At 50.7% G+C, this 20,772-nt stretch overlaps 2 protein-coding genes across 3 annotated transcripts in view; one reads left to right on the top strand and one right to left on the bottom strand.

Annotated features, from left to right (window-relative positions):
- The window catches only part of fancl (FA complementation group L), a 21,057-nt gene extending 10,976 nt beyond the window's left edge, over nucleotides 1-10,081 (top strand). The window contains exons 7-14 of one of the 2 annotated variants that reach the window (XM_030107172.1): nucleotides 475-543; nucleotides 6,216-6,366; nucleotides 6,444-6,527; nucleotides 7,214-7,259; nucleotides 7,513-7,594; nucleotides 8,153-8,269; nucleotides 9,760-9,831; nucleotides 9,942-10,081. In XM_030107172.1, the coding sequence (XP_029963032.1) occupies nucleotides 475-543; nucleotides 6,216-6,366; nucleotides 6,444-6,527; nucleotides 7,214-7,259; nucleotides 7,513-7,594; nucleotides 8,153-8,269; nucleotides 9,760-9,831; nucleotides 9,942-9,977 (657 nt within the window). In that variant the 3' untranslated portion in view covers nucleotides 9,978-10,081. Of the gene's footprint in view, nucleotides 1-474; nucleotides 544-6,215; nucleotides 6,367-6,443; nucleotides 6,528-7,213; nucleotides 7,260-7,512; nucleotides 7,595-8,152; nucleotides 8,270-9,759; nucleotides 9,922-9,941 lie in introns of those variants that run through there. The other variant, XM_030107171.1, reaches the window with a different exon arrangement.
- Nucleotides 9,897-20,772, bottom strand: LOC115399653 (serine/threonine-protein kinase VRK1-like). The gene is made up of 14 exons (XM_030107170.1): nucleotides 20,692-20,772; nucleotides 19,217-19,351; nucleotides 18,896-18,951; nucleotides 18,469-18,538; nucleotides 17,824-17,911; nucleotides 17,614-17,722; nucleotides 17,445-17,537; nucleotides 17,234-17,366; nucleotides 13,785-13,905; nucleotides 12,880-12,938; nucleotides 11,762-11,922; nucleotides 10,850-10,999; nucleotides 10,381-10,557; nucleotides 9,897-10,271 (listed from the first exon to the last, which is right to left on the bottom strand). Exons 2-14 carry the CDS (start codon nucleotides 19,344-19,346, stop codon nucleotides 9,993-9,995), a joined length of 1,626 nt encoding a protein of 541 aa, XP_029963030.1. The 5' UTR covers nucleotides 19,347-19,351; nucleotides 20,692-20,772; the 3' UTR covers nucleotides 9,897-9,992.

Here is a 20,772-nt window from a genome sequence, read left to right as displayed (position 1 = left end):
GTGGCCGGGAGTCCCAGGACCTGGCGGCTGGCCGGGTGGGCTGGTGAGCGGGAGTTGACCTGACATCCGTTGTGGGTCAGTGGAGACTGGTGGGACCCCACTGTGGGCCCACCTGGCCGCCGCCTCTCGCCTCCTCTGGCTCCTCTTGCTAAAGCACCCCTGAGCGGTTCCTCCAGCTGCTTCCTCCAGAGCCAGCAGCAGGCCATCGCTCAGCGCACAGCGAGGGAGGAGGCAGCTCTGGCATGGAGGTGTGGTGGGGGAGGGAGGGGGAGGGAGGGGCTGGAGGTGAGCAGAGAGGACGACGAGCTTCCAAAAAGTTCACGTCTCAATGCATCACTGAAAGTGAAGTTATTGTTTCATGAAAACTTTTAATAACTGCGACAAATGTTTTCAACCTTTGGGAAAGAAGCATGTTTAGAACTGATCGGCACCTCTTCTGCTGCTTCTTTGTCGCCTCGGCTTTGAAACCCGCAGCATCCTGCAGAAGCTCCTGACTGCTCGGCCGACCTGCCCGTCCCGCTGGCTCTGCCCTGGACACCACAGGTAAGAACCCCCGTCTGTCTCTGGGAAGCTTTTAGGAACATTTCTAAGGCCTTTCTCTTTCTTGGCTGCTGATTTTGGCGATATAAAACACTTCAACACAGCAAGAGAAGGTATTTCCCTGAATAAAACCAGACCCAGTGTGAGAAAAGTATGAATAACCTTCTGAGTTTTGATAGCTGAACACAGGTTTGATAGTAGGCTGACCTGATGTTTTATTGTTCTTCCTGTGCGTTCTTGGGTTTTCTCCGGGTATTCCCGCATGTTTAGACGTTAATCGGTGAGTCTAAAACTCCATTAATGCAATGGTTCGAATTAAAAGGCTTCATTACCAGGTACCAAGCAAGCTAAAGTTTCTGTATTTTACTGATCACCTTCGTTTCCCAAATCAAAAAGCAACATGCAATGCTGAATGACTCAGATAAATATGTCCTTTTAGCTGGAAACACACCGTCACTGTATGAACTGTTTAAACTGACATGATCACTGAGGAGAATAAAGTCACTGGAGCGTTTCACGAGCATTAGCAGTGTTACTTTAAAATTAGCATCTCAAGCGCGTCGATTAGCATAGCTTTCAGTGTGCTGAGGCAAAGTGTTCCCAAATGTTTACATGTGCATCGGGATAACAAAAGTTAATTGGAAACACTTATGTTTTCAGTTTCTCTATTTTTTTTTTTCTGTAAACCTTCAGATGGAAAGAACGGGAACATTTTCCAAGGTTCACGGCTCTTCTGAAAAATTCACATCCATTGTTGTGTTCACTTTGAGAAGAGGAGTAAACACAAGTGCTGTTTTGTATGTAAAACCAGATAAATAAATCACGCAAATGGTGCTTTTCAGATTTGAATCACGGTATTATTCCTGCACTTAGAATTGCAATTATCCTGACGAGGGTCACTGAGGGTATTTGATTGAGCCCTGAATAGTACCTGCAGCTCTTCCATTCAGACTATTCTGCTGGAAGTAATATCACCAGTGAAACGCTGACAATATTTCAAGGGTGTTTTATTCCCATCCTGCCATATCTGGACCATCAGACATTTGCATTTTGGCAGAGAAGACCAACAGATATACTGAAATAGTTTTGGTTTATGTTCTCAGATTAGTCACAAAAACGAGTTATACTGTGAATTCTGCAAAATTATAAATGACGTTTCCAGATTATTTGGAGATGGTTCATGGTAGAAACATACGTTACTCTGGAATCAGCGAGATGTTCATGTATGAAACGTCCATGTGAAAGATGTCTCTGTATGAGATGCAATACCACATGGCACCACTAGATGGTGTGGTGAGTTGTCAACATGTAGCAACTCGACTGGATGCTGAGGTGAGTCAGACGCCGCCTCACGCCCAGAACCAGTCTCTGAAGGACCGAACCTGAAAGCCTTTCAGCTTTTCCCTCCTCGGACTCGCACAGTCTGATTCGGCGCCGCTCAAACACTTGAGTCATCTTCTGCTACTGATTGCATAATTTGTCCAAAAACATCCCCACCTGCTCTATTAGGGCCGTCCTCCCCCAGCCCCTCAAATTTAGTGCGCTTTAATTGGTGTTGGAGAGCTTTGATGTGGAAGCCAGCTGTGGGCTCTTTGTAGCTCCTCGACTCCTCGTTATTGTTGTTTGCCGTCTTCGCTTCTTTCACTCTTCACCGCTTTTCATCTCTGTCACTGCCTCCGAGTGTGTCTCTAACACACACACACACACACACACACACACACACACACACACACACACACAGTTTTTTTTTTTAACAGTTAATCCGGCTGCACAATCAGTTCAACATACGATAAGTGATTGTTGTGATAGCAGCATTAACCACGTACCATCTAAACGAGTGTATTTGAAGTTTGTTGACTTTTCTTTTTGCTTTGAGTTTTTTATGTATTATTATTTTGTTTATCTGTTGTTGGTTGCCGATGTTCAAGTATACAGTGATTACTATCTTTTCTAAACTATAAGTTCCAGATATTTACTGGTGTAGATGTATTTTCTGCACAAGAATATATGGAAAAGACTTTTTTTTTTTTTATAATAATTAGTCAGGACTGTTTAAGCACCAGCTTAAATAACATAAACAAACTCATTCGTGTTATAAAAGCCCACTGAGTCTTTCCACTTATCCGTCACCTGGAAAAATGACAAAACAGCCTATAAAACATTGGGTACATTTCTGTTTTTAGCGTGAAAACATGTTTCAAACTGTCTCACCTGATGTCACAGTCACTTTAAATCCTGCTGTGTGGACTGATTTTTTTTCTTTCTCTGTCAGTACGGTAGCGGCTTTCTGTAGTCATACAGTGACACCTAGTGGCCACCGGTGGTATATACCCTATCTAGGTAAAGAGGTCAAAAACCAAAATTACAAAATGGGGTTAAAAAAAAGAAAAAAAAAGTAAAATCATGACTTTGTGAAAGGGAAAAAAAAGATGAAAAATGGAAACACAAGCAAAACTGAGAAAAGCAAAAAGAGACAAAATGGTTCAAAAAAGGTTAAAATATAATTTCTGTAAGAGGTAAAAAAACAGCTGAACGCTAATGAAACGCTTACTGTCCTAAATTTAAACTTATTTAGGGACAGTTTTTTTTACATGTTCACATCTTCTGTGTATCCTTATTTTTCAAAGTTTAAATGTGCTCCAGGTAGATTTGGTTTGGTGGAACTTCACAGACAGGATCCTAAAGGTTGCAGACCTCCGCCGGACGTACGGTATGAGTCTCAGTCGGTTAAAAATTAAGTCTTTTATGTTTGCTGCTCAGGTTGATGAGAATAACTGGACAGCATGTCGTTCAGCCCGAAGAAGCAGGGGCTGCCGCCGTGTTCTTCTGAGTGTGAGTGTGTGTGTGTCGTTTGTACCTGTGTGTGTGTGCAGGCCGAGGGACGACATGGTGTCACAGACGGGTTTGTGTCGAGTGACGTTAGAGGCAGAAGTCTGAGTGAGGAGGACGAGAAGCCTGTGTGTGTGTGTGTGTGTGTGTGTGTGTGTGTGTGTGTGTGTGTGTGTGTGTGTGTGTGTGTGTGTGTGTGTGTGTGTGTGTGTGTGTGTGTGTGTGTGTGTGTTGATACATGGCAGGCGTACAGTGAGGACCAGCGTAGAACAGCGCTGCCGTATGGAGCCTGTCTGCCTGCTGGGCCGTTGATGGATCTCTCCCACACTGCAACATGAAGTGTGCCTGCATCTTTGTGTGTGTGTGTGTGTGTGTGTGTGTGTGTGTACATGTGCGCCCTTGCATCTGTGCCAAGTGTGTTTTTGTCTAATGTGTGAAGGGTGTGTGTGGCGGGGGGAAGGGCCTGTCTGTCGGCAGTCCTGACATGTTCATTTGAATGAGTAATTATTGCCTGCTCTGTTGCAGGGCCAAGACGTGCCACTCTGTGCATTTGTGTGGAACTCGAACGGGAAGAGAAATAAACCTGTGTGTGTGTGTACGGTGTGTGTGTGTGTGTGTGTTGATAGTTTGTCCTTTGTGCTGCAGGATGTACAGTGCTGATTTTTAACGTCCTGACCGTAGCTGAAGGAAGCTGCATGAGGGAGCGGTAATTAAAGGAGCAAATGAGAACTACATGAAGAAGCATGACTCCGTCGTATTTCCAGAATATCGTCACGACTTTTTGCTGACGGCGTATAAAAACGTGGATTTTTGTCCTGATTGGTTGACGCAGGCTAACGGGCAGCTCCCAGCTCCCATCCACCTAAAGCGCACTTTAACCTTCCTGGTCAGGAGCTGGCCACCAAGCCTACTTCTTCTTGAGGTATTACCCCGTACGCTCCAGGCGCCTCGTTTGACCATGTTATATTATTTCATTGCGTTTGTGGGCGGGGCTTAGCCAAACATCGGTCAACCTGAGTGGAGAGCGCTAATCACTGCGCCACCGTTTGGCCCACGTTACCGAGAAATCCCTGAATGCTTTACGAAACATGGTCAGCGTTTTGACTACTAAACTCATGGAAACGGCGTTTTGACGCCTCGATTCAAGCCTCATACATATATATATATTTTTAATAACGGCTGAAGGTTTAAAGAGTGAAGCTGAGCCGCCGCGGAGTAGAAAGGAGTGAATTCTTCCCGTCTGGCTCCTCCGAGGAAGGTCAGAAAGAGATATGATAAACAGATAAAGACGACTGATTGAGGCGGCCGAGGAGCAGATCTCAGCTCTTTCACTCGTCCCTCCAGCCTCTTTGCTCTCGCTCGCGTTCTTCTCTCACATTCTGCAGGAATTCAATTACCACCTCTTCTTCTTCTTCTTCTTCTTCTTCTTCGTCTTCGTCGTCTTCCTCCTCCTCCGAGCGGCGCTGAGTGCAGTTATCCTGAGCCGTAACCGTAATCATACCACTGGCATTAATTGGGCTGTAATTGCCGAGGCTCTCTGCACCTGGACGATGCTTAATTGTGTGCACTGTGCTGGCACAATGACCCATAATTTTTGGTTCATTTTTTCCCCTAATTTTTTTTTTCGCTCTCATTCCATCTGTAGCACTCACCCACACCTCTATCAGCCTCCTTTTCTCTTCTCGTGCGTGCACGTGAGCAGGTGTGTGTGTGTGTGTGTGTGTGTGTGTGTGTGCGCGGCTTAAGTTTCTCTGCTTTTACCAAACGGCCATTTGTTGCCCGCTCCGGTTGTGTGTGAGCAGCAGAACTCTGCTCTCCGAACGCTCGCAGCTTTTCCAGGTAATTTCAAAGACCAATAACGAATTTGCCGGATTCTCTTTTCGTCTCTCTCCCTCGCTTCTCTCAGTTTGATGGTGAACCTAATCACGCGTTCCGAGCGTCATACACCAGTTAGCTTTATTTACCCTTCGCCAGAATTGACAATTAGTCTCTTTATTGATCAATCTGCAGCTAATAGATCAACAATCCTCCTTGTGGCGCGCGAGCAATGCTAAAAAACCAGCGGTGACTTTTCGGAGCGTTCGCCGAGGCGTCCTGACTCCAAAGTCAAAGAAAAGTTGGGCCAGTTCTCGGGAAAGTTTCCTCCGTCTGTTCCTTTCAGCTGCCGCTTAATTGTGTTACGAAGAGAGGAAAACGGCGTCCTGCTTTCTGCGTCTGGTGTGCGTCGGTTATTGTAATCCCGCGGCGCTCGGAGGAGCCGATGGCTGCTGGTAGTCGGGACTTGGTTTGAGGAGTCCGTGTTTGCGGAGCTTTGAAATTTGCATCACCTGGCCTTTCCTAATGACGGCGGCGGCGAACGAGCCGTAGCCCCAGCCGGCTAATTAAAGTGTGAGACCTTGGTAGGAAGGAAAAAAAAAAAGTTATCAAACACCTTGAATCCCTTCAGGGCTCGAAGTTTCACACCAAGCTTCTGTTTTTTTCACTCTGAAGTCACACAAAACAAAAATATTCCACTAATCTGGCTCAGAGAGCTCAAAACACAGCAGACGCCTTCCCTTCTTCTTCTCTCGGAACTCCTGGGAGAGGATAAACCTGACCGGCTTCATGAGGTCAAAACAGAAACGCTCCTGTTGACCTGGATCCAGGACTTGTTGTTCTAGTTTCTGTTGATTCCCATGTTCCTCTAAAATGCCCCAGTTTCCTGACGACACTACGCAGTGACTTCGTGACAGAACTGCAGGTTTTTCCATTTTAAATTTAGGCGCCATGTCCTTGTTAGCCTAACTGATGGACCTCTGCAGGATGTTCTGGAGAGAAGACGGTAAAGTGACTTGTTGTCTTGTTAGAGCACCCTGGAGCAGCTCCACGCTCACTTCCTGCTGGTTTTGGAGTCCCTGACTCAGTTCTGGGACGTCCTGGACGAGATCGACAGCAAGACCTGGATCCTGGAGCCGGAGAGACCCAGCAGGTCCGACACCATGAGGCGGATCGCCATCGGTATGTGCGTCGCGGCGCTCTTGGCCAGACGGCGCCCACGCCGATGCTCACCGGGACGTTCCTGGGTGTGTGTGCAGGAAACAATGTGTCCATCAAAGTGGAGCTGGATCCCAGACACCCCAAGATGCTGCCGGAGTGCTGCCTGCTGGGAGCCGAGCACGGTGGGTAGGACCCATCTGCCCCCCCCCCCCCACACACACACACACACAGCCGCAAACATTTTCTGAAACGAAAACGCGAAAACAATGTGTCTTTACGTGAAATGTTGTGTAAACCGGACCAAGGCGCTGATGGGGTTCGAGGGTCTTGCTCGGTAGCGACGTGGGATTGGAACCTCTAAACTCCCAACTCTCCTCCTCCACCCTCCACCTGTTTGTGTCGTCTGCCTCCCGCCCCCGCCCGGGCGCCGTCTCTCCATTTAAGTCCCCGTCAGTCGTCGGCCATTGTTTCCGCAAACCCAAGGCCGTACGACTCCCAGCCTGTTGCCTAGCAATGCAACTCAAAGGATATTAAACACGCGTGCATACTCCCTTCCCGCCAAGGCGGGGGGTGGGGGGGGGGGTTATGCAGGTGGCGACGACCCTCAAATACGGGGGGTCGCGCAGAAATATTGCTTTTTGCATGTCGGAATAACAAATAGTGAGAGTGATGAGCGCTGCACGGAGACAAAGCTCCCTGTGGAAGTCGGCGAGCGTCCCGCGCTCATATCTGTCCTCAAACAAGAGACGCGCCGCTCCGGAGTGAAGCCTGCGGCGGCGGCGGCGGGCTTTCACGGGGAGCGTGAGGCGGCCGTTATTGGCGGTACGGTTTACAGGCGCGCGGCTAATATTTCCTCTTGTCGTTGCAGCGGTGACTCCTCTGAGGAACAAGCTCAACGCCAACATGCACTCGTGGTAAGGTTCCGTCTGTTTTCGGGGCCTTCTCGTCAGCTGATGCTCCAGACGGCGGTGGCGGCGGCGGACGCTCCCGCCCCGCCGGGGCCACAGAAACGGCCTCCTCGGGCTCAGATGAAGTACAGATGTTAAATTTCACGGCGGGTTTGGAGATTTTCCTCGGCCCTCCTCTCATGTGACCGATCGTCCCCCCTGGCTCATTTGCATGTGGTTAATTAGCGTGTGAAGGAGCTGCGTGCGCTTCTGCCGGCAGGAACCCGGACGCCAGCGTCCTGCTCAACCTCCGGGACGTCCTGGAGATCCAGTTCCCGTCGCCCGCCACCCACGACAAGTCGGTACGTCACCGCCGCCGTCCGGACCGTTCCCCTCCCGTTTCCGCGCTCCTGTCCTCCTCCTGGTTTGTTTTTCTGAAAGGTGTGCACAAATTCCTCTTTAATTGGGTTGTTTACAGATCCGATCATTAGAATAACAAAGATGGCAGATTTCTCTGCCGCTATCAAACCGCTTTAATCATGCAAAACCATTTATCTCTCACTTACTGGGGTATGGTTTTTTTCCCCCCAAATTAAAAAAAAAAAAAGTAAAATCCCTCCCGTTCCGTCCCCTCCCCTCTCCGAGGATGGGTTGAAAGGGCGTCGTGTTTATCCGCTGTCGCCGCGGTGATTAATGCCTCCGCTTCATTAACATTCAGAGGAGTGCAGAAAAGTTGAGTTGACCAGATGTTGATTTTTTTTTTTTTTTTTACCTGCCATCCTCTCTCTTAATGGATAGCTTCAGAAAAAAAAAAAAAAAAACAAGCAGGAGCTTCTCATTACACACACACACACACACACACACACACACACACACACACACACACCCATGTTCGGTGCTTACTCCACATTTGTGTGCAGAGTTTCAACGTGGAGTGTGGGATCTGTTACTCGTACCGTCTGGAAGCTGCCGTCCCCGATCAGGTGTGTAACGACCCTCGATGTGGACAACCCTTCCACCAGGCCTGTCTCTACGAGGTACGGACACACACACACACACACACACACACACACACACACACACACTCTCTAAAAACTTGAATGTGATTTCAGTCTGTTTGGAAAAGCATCAAAGAAAATATACCTAGCTTTAGCACCTTTAAACACTGCTAGCATGTAAGCTAACAGTTTGTAAAATACCAAAGTAACGTGAATGAATAAATGAAATCACAATAAACTGATTTTATTGTTCAAAACGTGTTGATTTTTAGTAACATTTGTGTTTTTTGTTGTAAATATAATTAGGGACCTTGCCCTCCGGGCATGGTGGCACACACGTTAGTGGATGGGGCATGCTAACAACTCCTTGTTAGTGGATGACAGACGCTAACAGCTACATGTTAGTGGATGGGAGATGCTAACAGCTACATGTTAGTGGATGGGAGATGCTAACAGCTCCATGTCAGTGGGTGGACGTCTCAGTCACGGTCCGGCAAGGAGGCTCGGTCCCGACCAATGCCGCTTGCGGCTTTAATGAACATTTGTGTTTTTGTTAATGCACATTCAACTGTGGCAGTTTTTAGGCTTAGCTTATATTATATTTTCACTTTTTTGGAGTTCTAAAAAACAACTTTCAGATTAGTTTTATCCTTTTTTTTTTTTCTAATTGCCAAAAAAAACTTTGAAGAGACAGATGCTGAGACACACACTCACACCTGTATGTGTAAACGTGTGAGTGTGTGTGTTTGAACTCAGGATATGGTCAGGTGCGGTCAGTAAAACCGTAGATTTAATAACAAAAATAAATAAATGCTCAGTAATTTTTCCCTTTCTTTAATGTGATAAATCATTTTATTAAAAAGAAATGTGGGAAAAAAACATTAACAGTAAATAACACATTAGAACATGAAACTGCTGCTGTTCTTCAGGTCAAAATCAAAAATATCACTTCAAGTTTAATCTCCTGTTTTCTCACATTAACCGTGGATTAGAAGCTTGAAATCATATTATGAGCCTGAACATAACCTGGAGAGAATAAATCACACTGAACAAACTGAACTGATCACAGCTTCAGGAAAACATTTATTCTAAACTTCAACACGTTTCCTGAAATGCAAACAGTTCACATTAGGGTTTTTTTTTGGTTTGAATTTACTGTGTAGTGATGGGACAGAGGTCTGAGCCGTCACATCTAACATGTTAGAGTGAATTAATATGAATTAGAAACAAGAAACCAAGAAGAACCGGAGCGGTTAGTAAAGCACGAGGTGAGAGTAAAGTCTGCAGATTGAAGTCGTGGAGGGCCAGTTGAGGAAAACTCCTCCTCAGAGCAGCAGATGTTCAAACACGTCCCGGTGTTCTGGACAGTCTGAAGGACTGAGACGGGGGGAGGACGGGGGGATTTCTTTAGTGTTCGTTCAGGCGGTTGACGGCGAGCGTTCGCAGAGAAACGACGGCGGCAGAGACAAGCCGTCGCGTCCAAGGTAACGTCTTGATGAAGCTCTTTCCGATGTCCTCGTCTCCCGCAGTGGCTGCGTGCGCTCCCCTCCAGCAGGCAGAGCTTCAGCATTGTTTTCGGAGAGTGTCCTTACTGCGGCAAGGTACGTATGGAGGCCGAGGCCTCCCGCCGCCGCCGCCGACATTCAGCAGCACTTAATTAGCGCCGCATTCAGTTAAAAGGCGACATATTAAAAGCCTCTCCTCTCCGCAGCCCATCACCGTGAAAATGGCGGCGCACGCGCCGTGAAGAACTTCTGCCTGCTCACAGGAGTCTGAACGGGCTGGGCGAAGCTCCGAGGACGGCGACCAGCAGGAAGAGGACGACCACGGGGACGAGCCAGGACGCCGGGCTGGACGCCGGCCTCTCGGCTTCGCCCGAGCGCCTCCTGGGGCGGAGGAGGAGATGCTCCTCGTTGCTGGGGTGGAGGAGATGCTCCTCGTTGCGTCTCCACCTGGACTCCAGCAGGCGTTGCGTCTCTTGGCTGCAGACCGGCGGCCGGCGTCTCGGCGTGTCGGGCTGCTGCCGCCTGTTGCCCCTCCTCTGTCAAAGAGCCTGGTTTGAGTGTTTGCCGTTTCCTCTGACTTCACTAAAAGACTGGGTGGAAGACCTCCGGCCTGAACCGTCCGGCTCCTCGCGCTTCGCCTCACACCTGTTTGGAGGAACCGCCGGCGCTCATCGGAGGGCCGCGCAGGTAGCAGGCAGCGATGGGTTTGGGTCGGCCTTTCTCCTCCTCCTCTTCCTCCTCCTCTTCCTCACTGCTGCTTTCTTGGACGGGAGCGGCTCTGGACCGCCGTGGTCTCCTCCCGCCGCCTGCGACCTCCTGCTTCTGCCAGCGGACACAGAAAGACGTCTGATCATAAAGAATCTGAAGGTTCAGTTTAGATCCTAACTTTAGATAACACACACACACAGTGTGGCCTGACAGTGTGGCTAATGCTAGCTAGCTAGCGCTCATGGTGGCATCATGTTATGTCAGCTTGGCTCTCTGTGTTTTGTCTGTTTTTGAAATTTTTACAATTTGTGGGCCGGATCGAAGCCTCTTGAGGACTGGTCCTGGTTGGGAACCTGGACCTGGACCTGGACTCTTCCTGGACAGTGACAGTGAGGAGAAACGGTACCGGTGGTGACTGGGGCGGAGGCCTGCTGATCGGTGGTCCTCTGATGTACTGGGCGGGGACTGGTTTGGGCTTGGCCGCTCCGTGGAGCTCGTCGCCCCCCTCCGGAGGACCGGGCTGGGCTCTGGGGGCTCCCCGGGCTCGCTGTGTTTTCTGTCGACAGATTTCTTGTTAACGGTTTCACGCAGGGATTTTATTGAAGTCCAGCTGCTTGGGAGAATCCCTGGTTTTCATTTCCTTTTAAAACACTTCATTAAATCTTCACACGGTCATACAAACGCATGTTTTTCTCCGCTCTGTCCACTACTGAGACATTCCCCTCGCTCCCAAACTCCAGCCAGCCTTGAAATAACCATATATTTATCCAACAGCAGTGAGAAACGATCCTGTGAATGTGCCCGTTCGGTGGCCTTTATCTCGGCTGACATTTACTCTCCACACTAAACCGCCGGTAAATGGCCACTTCTGTTTAACTAGGGATCAAACTGGCCAGCACTCTAGCGTGGAAATTAAATGACACAAGGAGAGGAGAGGAAATCAGGAGCATAATTGGAGACGCCCTGCGCGGCGTAGAGTGTGCGCCATCAACTCCTTCAAACTGGGCCGTTGAGAGGGCGCTCACCGCGCCCCCCGGGGTCAAGAAGTGATTCTGCTGAATTGGAGGATCACGGTCCTCGTTCAGCGAGGGACCCCGACGCCCCCCGGTCGGTCGGCCGGCGGGGCGGGAGATTAACCCTTCCCATCTCTGCACCGAGGTCAAGAGACTCGGTGGAGGAATCAGCCGGCGCCGTGGCCGACAGAGCCGAACCGAAAGAGTCGTCGTCGAGAGGACGTTTTCATTTCACCGCTTGTTTCTGGATCGTCGGCATTATGTGCGGTTTGAAGGACCGCCAGCCTCCAGGAAGACGTTCTCACCTTGTCCCTGCTGGCGGACGAGTCCCCTACAGCGCCGCCGGGCGTGGAGAAGTCCAGCCTGCCCCGGGCGTCGCCGCCCAGTATTTCTTTGAGGTACTTGTAGTCGGGCTTCTCTTGGTAGTCCAGCGTTGCCACGTAGAGGAGGAACCGAGCCACTTCGTCTGGAGACGAGAACCAAGAGGGAATCCACCAAACAAGTTGGAACAAGTGAAAGAAGAAGAAGCTCGGACATCCCAACATCTAAACAAACTTTTAGTCGTCAGCCCAGGACCCACAGCAGTGATTATTCCCGTAAAGAAAATCACAATCCCACTTGAATAAGGTTGTCTTTCTGATTTTTTTTTTTTTTTTTGCTTGCCACTGGAGGTCTTGACGGACTTGTGAACCGATACCAGGTGCTTTCATTCCCTGCCGGAGCTGGCAGCGCCACCGACACTGCTGGAAGGCGGTCGGCAGTTAACATGGAAACCAACAGATCTAAAACGGAACGCTAAGAATACATCTGTCGCCGACACCTCGAACGATCCTCGCTGCGTCGTGGAGGTGGATGTGGGAGGCGCTCTTCTTCTCCTGATGTAATTATGTAACCCGCCGCTGTCGGGCGTGGCGTTCTGGAACTACTGAGTGAGACGGCAGCAAAGACATCGTGAACCTGAAGGTCTCCCAGCGCAGATAATACACTCAGCGCTCATGTATCTCCACACACTCACTAGATTAGGTGAACTGTGTGTGTGTGCGCCTTAGTGTCATACACACCCTGCCTTCATGCATCACACACAGGGCCAGGCGGTGTGTATGACACACACACACACTGCAGTGGATCCTGCATCACACACACGCGCGGCAGCATTTAGTTGATGCATGCCCGGGCCCTTATCTGCGGCGGGCAGCTGGGCTCAGTCAGCAGAGCAGCAGCCGGCGCCGCCCATGCATCACACAGGTGTGACCTCTCCTCATGAAGAGCGGCGATAAAGCGCCGCAAACTTTGAAAGGCACGTCGGCGGGACGGCAGGGTGGTTCTCTACAAAGTTCCGCCGGATTCCACTTCCAGGTCTTCAGACCTGCGGAACCAGGAATATGAGAGCCGCTGAAGACTCGCTCTGCAGAACCGGGCTTACCTGTGCTGGCTCCGCCCACTGACAGCTGCTGCACGGACTCTGGCAGGTTATCCATCAGTCTGAGAGGAGGAAGAGGAGGAAGAGGAGGAGGACAGGTCAAACAGAACCACCTGAAACACTGGCCTGATTTAAAACTACTGAGGTGACAAAGTCTCATCAAAGCATCTCGACGACTTAAAAGACTTTACAGAAGTTGCAAAATTTGAAAGTTTGTGATTAGTACTTTTGTTTTTTCACAACAAACAGAGCCTTGGTTTGAATAAAACCCAAGTTGGCGTCAAAAACAGGAAACAATGAGACTTTGATTCGCTGCAGGAAATAAATTGCCTGTTCGTTTCTCTTTGTTTCAGGTTTTGACGAATAAGGTCAGAATTTACCAGATGTGGAGAATAACTCCCCACAGCTGCATGTGTTCCACGTTAGAATCACCGAGTTTATAAACTGCAAATTCATTGAGTGGACTCGTCTTTTTTCTCCAAGGATTTTCAGCCAGCACGACTTTTCACATCTGTGTTTGATCATTCGATATAAATGAAAAAATAAAAGTAGAATACGGCACACAAAGGCCTGAAGTCTGGGTTGAAACACGGGTTCTGAGCTGGATGTGGTGAAGTTCTCCTCTTCGCAGGAAGCAGCTGAAAACACTCTCCCCGCTCCTGTTTGGACAAACCGAATCGGCCGCTCTGAAGCTGCGTGGCGTTCCGTGTCCGCGCCGCCGAGCCGACTCGTTCTTTTGAAGTCTCATTTTCTGGTTTGACAGCGCCAATCAATCACCGGGGTTTTTTTTCCCCCCCGTATGTTTTGAGGATAATTAGATCAAACTGAAAGCAGGAAAGCGAACATGTTGCGGCTGTCTGATTAGCGCGGCTGGAGTGGGATCCCTTCCAGAGTTCTCTATGGCATACCTGGCTTTGGCCTCCTGGACTCGAGTTGGTTGTGTGAGGAAACTGTCCCAGGGAAGAGAACCGCACGTCCAGTGGAGGAGACAGAAGCCCAGAATCTGGAGGTCGCCGCGTCTGGACGGCGCTGCAGAAGAAGAGCGTTAACGCCTTCCGACGGCTTCATCTGTTAGCAATCGTTACTTTTTTAACTGGAACGTCGGGAACAGCTCTGAAAGCAGCAGATTGCAGACACGTGTAGCTTTTCCACTGAAACACCAGACAGGATATGTTGTTATTCAGACGCTAATAGGAGCTAAAAGCGAATTCCGGCTCTGGGTTTGGAGCCAGCAGACAGAACATCCAGGGGACGGTTGGAGGCTGAACTCGTCCTGTCCGCCGCCGACTCGTTTGGGAAATCCTCACAACAATGGCCTTTATTCGTGATGGAAACGGATCCCGGTGGCCTCTGAACCGAACCAGACGCACACAGAACGCTCCATTCTTCTCGCAGACACCGACTGTGATCAATCAAGAGCGTCTGAGGCCAAACTGACGCCACGTGAGGCACGAGTCCACGGCGACGGCGCACTGATGACCCCGACTTGCAGCCCGACGGCACAGACAGCACGCCACGGAACCCTGCTTCAACGATTTCATTCTGCATACCGTCTGATAACAGACGAACGTGGAATCCACCCTGCAGCGTGCATGTGCCACGGGGATGGGACGATTTACACACTTCATTGTTAGTATTTATTATTTAACGTACTTATCAAAGTCTCTATAACTCCCTGGTCAGAAGGATATATTCTGAACAAACAGTAAATACTAATCTTACACACATCCTGGTGGCCATGTATTGAAGGTCCTCCACAAGGCCCGGTGTGACAGAAACGTCCACATCAGAGGCCGTTTTCAGGGCTTCAGTGTGGAGTTTTCTGCATTTCCAGTTTGTTTTGCTGAGTCTATATTGTAAAAGATTATTAAACAACCTACCGGAACACGTGGTTTTTCAGTGTTGATCGCCTCTTTTCTCGTCTCAAACTCTCCTTCTAAAGTCTTGCTCAGTTAGAGAAATTAATATCTAATCACTGCTTTAAAATATGAGCTATTTGGCAGATTTCTTCATCTCAAAATGTGAAATAAATGTGAGTCGGGCGCCTTCCAGTCGGTGATTCGCGGACGGTGAGCGGCGCTCCAGCGAGGGAGCCACACTGAAGAAGATCAGCCGTGGACGGAGTGTTTAGCGGCACGCTGAAGAGCGGCTGCTCGAAACGCAGCGGCCAGGCCCTCAATTACCGAGAGCACGGTAATCAGCCGCCTGCTCGCAGAAACCAAAGGATTTCCGCCGTTCATAACCAAAAGCACTTCAGCACTTCGGGGATTTCAACAGCGGAATTTAATATGTGAGAGTTTAATATTCGGAGGCATGCATGTATGATGCCAGTGTGATTTCCCATGAACTGGGGCTTATTTAGGAGCAGGTGGAGGGCGCCTGTGCATCTTATTATGTCTGTGTGTGTGTGTGTGTGTGTGTGTGTGTGTGTGTGTGTGTGTGTCTGCGCTGGTGTGTGAGGTCTGTCAATACTCGGCGACCGGGTCCATCCGGAGGGGTCGGGCCCGGGGAGTTGTAGCGGCTCAATACTGTAACGGCCGCCGCGACGTCTCGGGAGAAATTACCTATCGACTGAGCTCCATCAGAGGGGAGAAATCTCCCGGAGCCGCGGCCGGCATTGATCCTCCCCCGGCCGGCAGGCCGCTCGGGAGGGGGCGCGCCGCGGCGAGCACGCCGGACCGGATCGCACGGCGTGTTGGGGGGGAGAGGGGGGCTGTAATCTGATTTCACCGAGACAATCTCACTGAGTATCTGAAGCGGCGAGGGAAGTGGGGAGCGCTGAAAGGAAGTGACCGCAACTAAACAACGTGTTCGAATCCCAAACTCAGAACGCTGAAGAGCAGATCTGGCACTTCCTGTTTCCCGAACAAACCCATAAATCCAGCGCAGTCGGTCGATTCGCATAGAGGTGTGGCGTCATAAGAGCCTCTGCTTCGGGAACACCTGCGGATAAAGCAGCAGGAGGCGTCGGCGATACGTCAGCGCTGAACGCGCGACTGTCACCGCCGCTCGCCGCCTCGGCCGCCCCGCCACCCGGAGACGTGTTTGCCCTTGTGGGTGTAAAGTCTGCATTAAGGCAGGCGGCGGCGAGGCTTCCTATTGTTGTAAATAATTACCCGGCGCTTCATTGCTGCTGAGGAGTCCGTTCAAGGAGAATAAAGATGAAAAATACATGCGATACTGACACAGGGAGGAAGAAAAAAAGAAAAAAAAAAAAAGAAGTGTTGCAACTCCCAGAGCGCCATAATGGATTAACAATTAAAAAGATCAACAACTACATTAAGCGCCGCTGCCCTCTGTGCGTGCTCTGGGCGCGTTATCGCGCCTCATAATAGCGCTCGGTGTGTCTGCTCTGTTGTATTTAATGTGCTGTGGCCTCGTGCGAGGAGCGGCGCAGGACGGCGCGCACAAAGCCCGGACACACACAATGCACGGCGCGCGCGCGCACGTGCTGGGGAGAGGTGACGAAGCGACGGTGTTGTTGTTAATTATCTCCCATTGTTATTCAGATTCCCTAAAGCGCGGCGCCGTGTCACACTCTTAACCCCGCCGTTCGGAGACGGTCTTCCGTCCGCCGTCCGCCCACGGAACGCCGGTAATTACACCGTTTAGCTCCGGGGCTGACGGGCCTGCCGGGCGCCTGCCGCGCCCTGCCGAGGCTCGCCATGGAAACCCGCTCACATCTTGGCGAACGGGGGCCGAAAACAGTTCAAAGGTCGCTAAATCTTGACTTTCCTTCTGTTTCTTCCCCTTGCTCGCCTCGGATTGATCAGATCCTGACTGTCACTCCTGTCCTTTGTCCAAACTGCGTGTGAATGGTGGAAGTTCCTGCTCGTGCGCGGAGGTGTTGGTGGACGGACCGGCTACGTGCGCGCAGAGCGGCGGCGGCTCTGATTAAAACAGACGGGCTTTCTGTTTGATCGCCGCTGCTGACAGGACACTTTCTGCCCCTCCTCTTCATCCATCGATCGCGCCGATAGAGACTCGGCCGCGGCGATTAGGCAGTCTGAGCCACGCTGACTCGCGGTATCGAACCGGCGGGCCGGTGCGGCGCCGGACGCAGGTTATCTGCAGCCCGGGCTGCGCTCCCGCCGAACATCAGAGCCTGTAATTAATGGGGGGATGAATACATGATGCGGGTTACGACTCCGGCTAATTGGGGAATTGTTAAACAGGAGACGGAGCCGGGGAATCCGGAGGGGAGCGCCGGCGGACGATCGATGGCCGGCGAGGAGAGCGAGCGTGTGAGCAATTTGCCAGTTAATGTGTTCCGGATACGCGGCCAGGACGGCGGCTTTACACGTATCGAGCGGCTCAGGTCGCCGGCGCCGACCTGAACCAGGACGGACAGTCTTACCGACTCCTCGGTGGGCGTCGACGCTGGTGTACTCCACGGTCCCGTTGTGGCCCTTCTTGGGGTTCTCCTTGTACTCCTTGTGGACGCCGTCGGGGCAGTACCTGTAGGACAGCCCGTAGTCCGCCAGGTAAACCTGCAACACACACACCGCCGCCGCCGTCAACACACACGGCGCTCTGCAGGGCGCAGGGCGGCGACGAGGCTCTCAGACCTGCTCGGGGTCGGTGTAGCCCAGCATGAGGTTGGCGGCTTTGATGTCGGCGTGGACGTACTCGTTCTCGTGGATGTACTCCAGAGCGTCCACCTGCAAAACAGGACCGTGAAGGACGCCGAACTCCGCACGCTGCCGCCGTCGCCGCCGCCGGTATCGACGGTCTCACCAGTCTGTGGCCGAGCTGCAGCACCGTGGCCTTCTTCAGCCGGCCCCGGCTGCCGTCGCAGACTTTCTGGAGGTCGCTGCCGAGCCGGTCCATGACCATGAAGCGGTACCTGAGAGGAGGGGGGAGCGGTTCGAAACCCTTCAGGCTCTTTCTGGTGAAACGCTCGTCACACGTTTCCACTTCAGCCTGATTCCCGGCCTGGACCCGCACCTGAGGTCGTTCCACTCGGCCAGTCCGGAGCCCCAGTACGCCGGGATGCCCAGGGACTCCAGGCTCCTCGCTCTCACCCACTTCCTCACTGAAACCAGACGAGAACGTTTCATTCGCTCATCGCACGACCTCTGACCGTCCCCACAGTATTAGACTTTCATGACTGGCTGTGACCTGCGGCCCCGTCGGGCGCCGCTCCGCATGCCACTGCTCCTCATTCCCAGAAACCCGATCTGCCCTTGTAAGAGCAAGACTGTGTGATTATAAACACTGATCTGAAAGTATGGAGATGACACACACACACACACACACACACACACACAGAGCAGTGGGCCTGGCTGGGGGCTGGATGGCGGCCGGCCTGACTGGCTCTCAACCAGGCTGGCAGGTGGTCAGGGGCTCAGCGGAGGCACGGGCATCATTACGTGTGAGTGGCTTCCTCTCCAAGCGAAGGCGTTGGAGAGCTCAGACGGGCGCAGAGAGGAGCGGGAGGGGAGGAGGGGGGCGACCGCCACCGAGGTGCATGTTTGCTTTGGCTTATTATTAATTACTGAGCGCCACGCAGCAAAGGCCCGGGCGTCTGCAGCCACTTCATCAGTCAAACGCACTCGTGCTCCAGCGAGCTGCCGGGACGCCGGGGCTCACCGCTCTCCGCCTTGGCTGCCCTCTGGTAGAACTTGAGCTCGGAGAACAGCGGGCCGTTCTGCTGGTACTCCTGCGCAGACGAGAGGAATCAGGCGTTTCATTATCGGCGCTGCGGGCCGAGCGTCTCAACTTTCAACTTCAGAGAGGAGAAACTGGGTCGGACAAATCCGACCGCCTCTGCTGAAAAGATCGTTTTTTATTTTATTTCAGAAAAAAATTCATGTTTAGTGTCAGCTTTTGTTGTGTTTTCAGTGTCTCCGAGCGCCTCTGTGGTGGATCTCATAAACCTAATGGTTCCCTGGTCGTTGTCAAACATCACCTGAAGTCATGTGACGTTCAGTGAAATGGAAACTGAGGAGAGGAAAGAGGAAGTGAAATGTGTGGAGGGGGAAATTCATCCACCCGACCGCCGGCCGGAAGCACTCACCACTTTGATGACGAAGTGTGTGTCCTCTGCCACGGGTCTGCCCGAGTCCTCAGCGGCTGCAAGATTTCAAAAACCATCAGATTATGTCTTTATTTATGAAATGTTAAAGCTGCTGAGCTCTGATGGGAAAAAACAGCTGATTAAAAAAAAGCAATCAATTACAAAGTTGCAGTCCAGGAGATTCCAGCGATCTGATTGGTGTGGGGGAAGAAAAACAGATCAATCGGAATCATGTGACCCAGGTGAAACTCAGAGGAACGTCCACAGGTTTACATGTGTGAGTGTGTGTGTGTGTGTGATCAGACACGGCGTGCTCATTACCCAGATAGATCAGTCCACAGCCGCCTTGACCGATGAGCCTCCCCAGCCGCCACGTCTTCTTCTCGCCGTCGGTGAGCAGGAAGCCCTCGGGGAGCGGCTTGGGCAAGGCGCTCTTCCTGGGAGGCGCCATGACAGCTGAACACGTTTCAGAGGAAAAGACACGGCGAGATGAGGCTGTGACTCTGACGCTCCAGACAAAAACGTGAGGCAAACGAGCAGACATGCACCAGAAAAAGGTTTTTAATGAATGAGTGGGAGCTACACACTACATGTGAGGCACAACATCTGGGAAAATGTAGGTTTGGAGCGTCTAAGATTGGGTTTAGGATTATTTCATACTGTGTGAGGACCAAAGACAGGATCTCTACAGCCTTCACTGTCTGCGTTTGTGGCTCTGATGCTGTTATTTCCAGCTAATGCAACACCTCATGGTGTTCTTCACATGTCTGGAAAACATCTTTAACCTTGTTGGCCAGTCAGCTGAGCGGAGCAAGTTAACAGTTTCCTATAAGAAGTGTGTGTTCATTTTTTAAAAGTTAAAAAAGAACCCTCTTATATGCCACTTCCTACAAAAAAGAATATAAAATATTCAAAATGTGGACTCTAACATGGATGACTGAGTTATATGATTGAGACAGAAGTTCAAAGTTTTATATAAGAGTGATAAATGTAAAAATAACGTCATAGAAATATATCTCTATACAGTTTGGTATAATCCCAGCCACTGGAGGCAATCCCAGCTAATTTAATGATATTCGGGTCACAGATTAGCCTCATTTGCATGTGGTTAAGTTGTGAACTGAAAATGGAGTTCCCCAAGAAAACCCACACAAGGAGAAGACGCAAACTTTAGACCAAGCCATAATTCAAACTCACTCTTTTAGGAGCGCGTGGAGCATAAATCAGGCTTAAGATTCCTCATTGGAATGAACCAAGATACTGATCCCAAGAGCTGACAATGCACCTCTGGACAGGCCAGAGAAGGAAACAGAAAATACTTCCAGTGAAAGAGAAACCACCTCTTTGTAAACCGAACCACAGTAAAACGCTGCTCATTTTAAGTGTATCTGCGACACGTCTTCACAGATGACCGGTAACATGTGTAACGTCCAGCCCAAGGTCCGGAGGGGGGTCGTTAGGGGCTCCGTCAGCTCCACTCATCTCATCTGTCATTTGGATTCCCATCTGCTGCTAAAGGCTGAAGCTAATGCCCAGCAAAGTACACTCAGACGTGGCTTATTTCGCTTTTCTGGTTATTCGAAGCACGATATCGATCATTTACAGACACAACAGGCAGTTTGAAGACGCTCAGAAGTTTCAAACCGGAGGCAACGAGACCAACGGGCTTCGTTAGCCACCTAGCGGCTAGCTCAGCGGGAAGCTCTCCGACTCCAAACTTTGAATTAAAGTACGAGCTGTAGCGTCCTCAGATGGACCCAACGTTAATAAAGATAGAAATAAAGCGCTGTTCGTACCTCTCTTTGAAGCTCTTTCGCCTTTAATCAACCTTCTGCCGGCTTCCGCGGGACAAAAATCATCCTCATTTCCGGAAACAA

Source organism: Salarias fasciatus, chromosome 13 (assembly GCF_902148845.1).
Source record: "Salarias fasciatus chromosome 13, fSalaFa1.1, whole genome shotgun sequence".
Lineage (NCBI taxonomy): Eukaryota > Metazoa > Chordata > Actinopteri > Blenniiformes > Blenniidae > Salarias > Salarias fasciatus.
This window is presented reverse-complemented; position numbering and strand designations above follow the sequence as displayed.

What these genes read in the sequence shown, in the direction of transcription:
- LOC115399653 (XM_030107170.1), bottom strand. Translation starts at nt 19,346, where the DNA reads ATGGCGCCTCCCAGGAAGAGCGCCTTGCCCAAGCCGCTCCCCGAGGGC. An exon ending in CACACTTCGTCATCAAAGTG is followed by an intron (nt 18,539 to 18,895) that starts GTGAGTGCTTCC and finishes TCGTCTGCGCAG; the next exon opens with GAGTACCAGCAGAACGGCCC. An exon ending in GCTACACCGACCCCGAGCAG is followed by an intron (nt 17,367 to 17,444) that starts GTCTGAGAGCCT and finishes TGTGTGTTGCAG; the next exon opens with GTTTACCTGGCGGACTACGG.